The 6275-nt window shown below is 38.0% G+C and overlaps 1 protein-coding gene across 1 annotated transcript; it reads right to left on the reverse strand.

The window, feature by feature from the left end:
* Positions 1 to 1734: 1734 nt before the first annotated feature.
* Positions 1735 to 4964, reverse strand: LOC112742895 (protein FAR1-RELATED SEQUENCE 6-like). Its single transcript, XM_025792138.1, has 6 exons — positions 4830 to 4964; positions 4401 to 4460; positions 3506 to 4251; positions 3094 to 3417; positions 1955 to 2975; positions 1735 to 1848 (listed from the first exon to the last, which is right to left on the reverse strand). The coding sequence occupies exons 1-6, from the start codon at positions 4962 to 4964 to the stop codon at positions 1735 to 1737; spliced, it is 2400 nt and encodes a 799-aa protein (XP_025647923.1).
* Positions 4965 to 6275: the final 1311 nt, after the last annotated feature.

The raw sequence follows: 6275 nt of genomic DNA on the forward strand, positions 1-6275 counted from the left end.
TGTTTTCTATGTGATTTAGGCAAGGCTCATTGAAGACATAGCACAGGTGGCCATCCCCACTTATAAGCACACTTAGCAAGGGCTACCTTGCACATATGCCCCTATTCCAGTACAACCAAATAGGTGAGTCCCCCTCAAAATCTTCAAAGGTTGTATTTATTAAGTTTCATTTAGATATTTTTTGGTTCTCCTAATACAATTTGCTGTTTCCATTCACATAGTTTTGATTGTGAGGTGTATGCAATAAAGTTTATGGAGTACTGGACTGAAGGCGGGAATGTAAATGACTGGGATTATGTGAGATTCCAAATTCTATATGTAGTTAACTGATTTTTTAAGCACATGTCATTGTCTGTACCTACATGCAGTTACCTAACTTTGATTTTCACATGCAGGACACTATCAAGTTATATAGGTTGGAGATAATACTTGACATCATCCTATGTCACAAAAATTTAGACATTGGAGATGCTCTGAATGCCGTTAGCAGCCATGATCGACCTCCTGTACGCCGCAACCAACCAAGGAACAAACGTAAGGAGGTTAGGACTCCGTTTACAGCACCTGGGACAAAGAGCATGCTTCGACGAGCTGTAAGGGTGCAAAAGAAATAGACGCGCAAAAGAAGATAGATATCAAAAGAAAAAGCCTGTATATTACATTCTAGTTTACTTAGGGAAGAGTTATCCTCACATTGTGAGATATTTTTTGTTGGGTCTAAATATTTTCCTTGGTTTACACAGAGGTATCTTGTTTTGGATTCTTGTTCCTTCACACGTTTGTCTGGGATAAGTTTATGCACAAGCTGACCAACTGATACACTTTGAGATATTTTTGTTTTCAATTAATAAGCATGTCACAGTTTGATTGTCGTCTATTTTGGATGTCTCTATTTATTTTAGCAGTGTATTGTTATTCAGGTGTTGTTCGTACGCGCTGGAAAATAGATGTGTCTTCTGACAGGTGTGGATAGATGTGTCTTCTGAATGGATGTGTCTTGTTGACCATAGATGTGTCTTCCGTATTTTTATCGAATGTATCTATGGCACATGGATGTGCCATATGCCAGATGTGTCTTATAATAATGTGTCTTTTTCGTGCTTGCATTTAATCGCACATGTGTCTTATATGTTTCTGGCTTAATTCATCTTGTCATCTTCGGAGTTGTCTCAGCATGGATATGTCTTGCACTGTAAGTGGCTAATATAGTTATGTGATGTTAACAGGTTTTCTTTCTCACGGATGTGTCTCTTGTTTGGATGTGGCTGGTTAACGACAGATGTGTCTTCCATATTTTGTCCGAATGTGTCTATTTATATATGGATGTGTCTAATACCATATGTGTGTTTTAAGATTGACTTTTTTTAGTTTGGTCTTGGCGTGTAATGGCAGATGTGTCTTCCCATTTACAGCATAATTACAGCGTCAGTTCTCAGCAGTTGTCTTAGTACGGATGTGTCTTATACATGCCGATATTCTTTAAAGTAACGAAAGCTTGAAGGTTTCAAATAAGTCTTAATTGATTCGTTATGAGGCATAACTCACACAGTTTTGGGGTAGTAACCATAATATTAAGATACACATCCTAATGATAAAAAACTCATTAAGTAATTATATCCTCAACTTAAAAATGTCATTTAAATTAATAACCTAAAAACTTTGTAAAAAGATAAGTGGAAAAAAATTATTACTAAAGACAGCAAGTGTCCATACAAATCCATAATCAAAAGTAATCTAACTATGTAAAAATGAGTGTAACAAAGACAAGAACCCGCCATTTCCATGTGATTCATTCGTGCTCAGAGCAGGAACCGCCACTATGTTTGGATTGATTGCTCCATTATTTTCCTGAAAGGTGAAAACATGCATGAACAAAAAGTGAATAACACTTTCAACTTTAACCATTAAGGCATGCAAACATGTGGTTAGACACTATGTACTGGTAGACACATACCTGAGGTGGATTATTCTTCTTTCTTCGCATATATCTCTTAATGGATGTGTCCAGTTCAGATCCAAGCTTCTTCAGTCTCGGTCGACCCTTTGTTGCGACCTTAGAGGGACTTTGAATGTCAGATGCAACACAAGCTGTGTCAGACTGTGTCACCATGTTGTTATCTGTATTGGGAACACTTCTGGACCCCAAGTTCACACGATAATCAACCAACTTGGCCCTTAACTCATCAAGACCCGAATTTAACATGGCCGCCTCTTCTTCGCATGTTATGAATTCCTGTGCCACATTAAAGAAGTGCGTACACAGTCTTCTAAATAAGTTGTGGCTTTCATCCGATCGCTTCTCGTCATGGCTACTCTTAATGAAAGTGTGTTTCCGCTGTACATTCTTGCTCCATCGAGGGAGAACATAGCAAGATGGTACTCTATCTACTCCATAATAAAAGTAAACATCAAGACAGTGACAACAAAGAATACCTCTCGATGCAAACATGTTGCACTCGCACCGAATCTTGTGTGTCAATGGGTCAAACTCGACAATATTGTTCCAGGACCTAGGTTCCCTATATAATATGTATTGCTCTTTCACGATCAAATAAAATAAATTACCCTCGTGAGTCGCACCACGGACTAAACAATCCCCTTTTTTCCTGAATTCCTGTTGTTCTTCCCTAAACTTAGAGGTTGTGTACTCACGCTGAAATTGTCTTTCAATTGTAGTACTCGATGAACAAGGAACAACTCCTTTAGCGTCTGCAGCATCATCTTCCAGTTCCTTTTGCTCCTTGTTCCCAAGTACGTTGTCATACTCATGCACGAACTGAATCAGTCCACTCTTGAAATGCAAGTAACCACCGTAAAAAGCGTGCATGCTCTCACTCCGTTGAGTACTTCTCATACCTACCCAAAATTTACCTTGAAAATAGATTGGAACCCACATTCGACGTTCGTCATAAAGGTCTACATAACCAACAGAAAAAAAGTTATAATCACCATATAGAGATTCCATAACACACCCACTATAAAAAAAGGAATATAAGAGCACAAAAACAGAACAAACCAGATAGCCATCTATTTCGCTCTAAGTTAAACTCAACAATGAATGCAGACCAATCCTTCTTGAAAGATTTCACAGACCTGGCATTCCAAACAGTGCCATGCATTCTATCATCTATTTCTTTATACCGAGCATATCCTCCGAGCTTATGTGGTATCTTTTTCATTATGTACCATATGCACCATCGGTGGTGAGTATCTGGAAGGACATTCTTGATAGCACCAAACATGGATTTACACTGGCCCGTGATGATGGCCTGTGGGGAAGATCCCATGCACCTCAACCATTGCTTAAAGACCCACTCAAAGCAACAAATTTCCTCATTTCCCATCAAAGTACATCTGAGCAGAGTGGACTTACCATGATGGTTAACGCCAACAAAAGATGCAAATGGAAGTCCGTGCCTGTAATAAATCCAACCAAAATTACCAAAAGCAAGCTAAATGTGAAAATCATTAAACATTTGAATACAGGCAAAACACACATACATACTTGTTTCTACGGTACGTTGTATCAAATGATACTACATCACCATAATATTCATAGGAAGCCCTGCATCTTGTATCTACCCAAAGCGCACTTTTAAACTGGTTAACTTCATCTACATCAACTGCATAAAAAAAATTCGGGTTGATATCTTTCATTCGCATGAAATAGCTAATCATTTCCTTGACATCTGCGTTTTCGTCAGCACAGCGCAAATTGCTCGTAATGAAGTTCCTCTCATCCTTTTCTGAGTAACCCAAATTCGACGAGCCACCAACCTCATTCGTCAGTGCGAGATAAGTCTTGTTGGGCCGTATGCCAGCCTCATCATTGTTCTGAATCACACACTTGGCATGCATGGTCAGTTCTTTGTACTCAGTGTAGTGCACAGCTTGCTTGGCAGAACACGGGTGGGTGTGCTTCAGTTCTAGTTTGGAGACCATCCAATTATCCTTCTGCCTATCAAGCATGACGTACATCCTTGCTTTGCATCCGGCTGTTGTTATTCTCTTTACCCGAGTTGCTGCCTTCACTCGAGACTCCCGATAACCTTCACGACTACAGTGTAACGATTGGTTAACGGGTATCTTTGAATCCTTCCTGGTCTTATCAAAGTTGGTATTCCTAATCCTGGTCACGAAGCCAACTTTCTTTGCATAATTAGCGTAAAACTCTTGTGCCCGCTGCAAGGAAACAAATCTCAATCCTATGTACGGGATTTCATCTAATGGAATTCCAGTGTGATCAGGTAACTGCAAAGCCATTCAGAAAAAAATATCATTCAACACAAAAAGTACTCAACTAATTAAAATAAAAAATTCCTAGCTTCTTGAATATTTCACACCTCATGAGTATCCCCTCATGAGCACAGGAATTCAGCAAAATAAAGAATATTTCACACCTCATGATTCACTGCCATTGCATTGTCCACTACTTCAATAACACTTCCAGATTCTTTCCCCTGAAATTGATAACCAAGAACGTATAAACAAAAGACATATCCATCCACCGTTCGACACTCACAATAACTCTTCCACACAATTCTTACTTATCAATAGATATCACCGACTAATCAACAATCGAAACTAAACAGGTGTAGAAAAAACATCAATCAAAGTTGCAAACATCAATTAAACATGGTGACCAAACAAAATAATAAACCATATGAAAATGTAGCACCTTTATAGCATAGTTGAAAGAAAGATTATCGACACAATTACTAATTAAGCAAATGAAATCACAATTCTTCCAACAAAGCTTATCTGTGTTAAGAACTCAACATCAAACTAAAAATAAAGTTATATATAAACATAACTAAATATATTTATACCATACAAATTATCTTGTCCACATGTTGTGTGTCATCTTCACTAAGCGATGGAACATTAACGTTGCAAGAATTATACTGATCACTATCATCATATGCTGTGCCGTATGATGCGCCTTCACAAATTGCTTGTTCCATCGATATTATGTGGTCCACGTGCATTCAATGAAGACACATGTACCTTACCGAAGATGGTTGAGGAGAAGAGGGTTGCGTGACACCTTCAAAGACTCACGTCGTAGTGGATGTGGCCTGATGAACTGAAGATTGATGGTATAGAATTTACAATAAATTCGCGTTGCAAGTATAGTTTCTAAACCAAGTAATCATCCTTTCATACAAAAGTTTGGTTGTCACAAGTAACAAAACCCAATAAAAGTAAATAACCGAAGTATTTAAACCTCAGGTCGTCTTCTCAAGGAATTGCAGGGAGGTATGATTTATTATTGGTTATGTAAAAAGATATATTTTTGGGTTTTTAAAATAATGAACAAGTAATTTAAATGACAAGAAAAATAAATTAATAATTATAAAAAAAATCTCTTGGCAAGGTATAAGAAATTTTAGGTCCTATTCTAGTTATCCTTATCAGGTGTGAAGAGAATTGGATTCTGCTCCCACTTTTAATTAACCCTTGCTAAACAAAAGAAAGTCAGTGGACAAATTAATTTGATCATCAGGTCCTAGTCAACTCCTATGGAAAGACTAGAGTTATTGGAGTACAAATTAACCAGCAAGGAATTCCAATTTCAATCAAGAGCTGAGTTTGACAACTCAAGTATTATTAATCACTTAACCAAAGCCAAAAGGGAAAGTAAATCTAAATTAAATTGGAAGCATTCATGAATAAAATAAAACAATCATTAATCTGAATTACCTCAATTAATACTAAATAGAATATTCAAATCTAACATGAAAAAGTTTGTAAGCCAATTAGGCAGCATAAGTCAAATACAAATAAAAGTATTAGAGTAAATAAAAGTAGAAGAGAAATATATATTAAAGTTGGGAACATTGAACCTGATAAGAAGAAGCAATCCTAAAATAAGAGAAATCCTAATCCTAAATCTAAGAGAGAGGAGAGAACCTCTCTCTCTAAAACTACATCTAATCCTAAAAAAATAAATTATGAATGTTGTTCTACGTCTCTCCGTATATCTTTTTGATTCCTCTATTCTCTGGCTTATATTCTGTGTTTCTGGCTTGGATTTGGGCCGAAAAAGGGTCCGGAAATTGTTGGGGCATTTTTTGCAGATTCTTGTACGTGACATCTGTCACGCGTCCGCATGGGTCACGCGTTCGCGTCATCTGGGAGTTTTCCTTGTCACGCGTACGCGTTGGTCACGCGTACGCGTCATTTGCGTTCTGCTCAAGGCGCGCGTCCGCATCGTCCACGCGTTCGCGTCGCTGCATTTTCGCGCTAGGCACGCGTTCGCGTTGTCCATGCGT

Source organism: Arachis hypogaea, chromosome 14, assembly GCF_003086295.3.
Source record: "Arachis hypogaea cultivar Tifrunner chromosome 14, arahy.Tifrunner.gnm2.J5K5, whole genome shotgun sequence".
NCBI lineage: Eukaryota > Viridiplantae > Streptophyta > Magnoliopsida > Fabales > Fabaceae > Arachis > Arachis hypogaea.

Coding starts and splice junctions, on each gene's coding strand:
- LOC112742895 (XM_025792138.1), bottom strand. CDS start 4,964: ATGGAACAAGCAATTTGTGAAGGCGCATCATACGGCACAGCATATGAT. Junction 3,418..3,505: donor ACAACGTACCGTAGAAACAA/GTATGTATGTGT, acceptor GATTTATTACAG/GCACGGACTTCCATTTGCAT. Junction 1,849..1,954: donor AGAAGAATAATCCACCTCAG/GTATGTGTCTAC, acceptor TTCACCTTTCAG/GAAAATAATGGAGCAATCAA.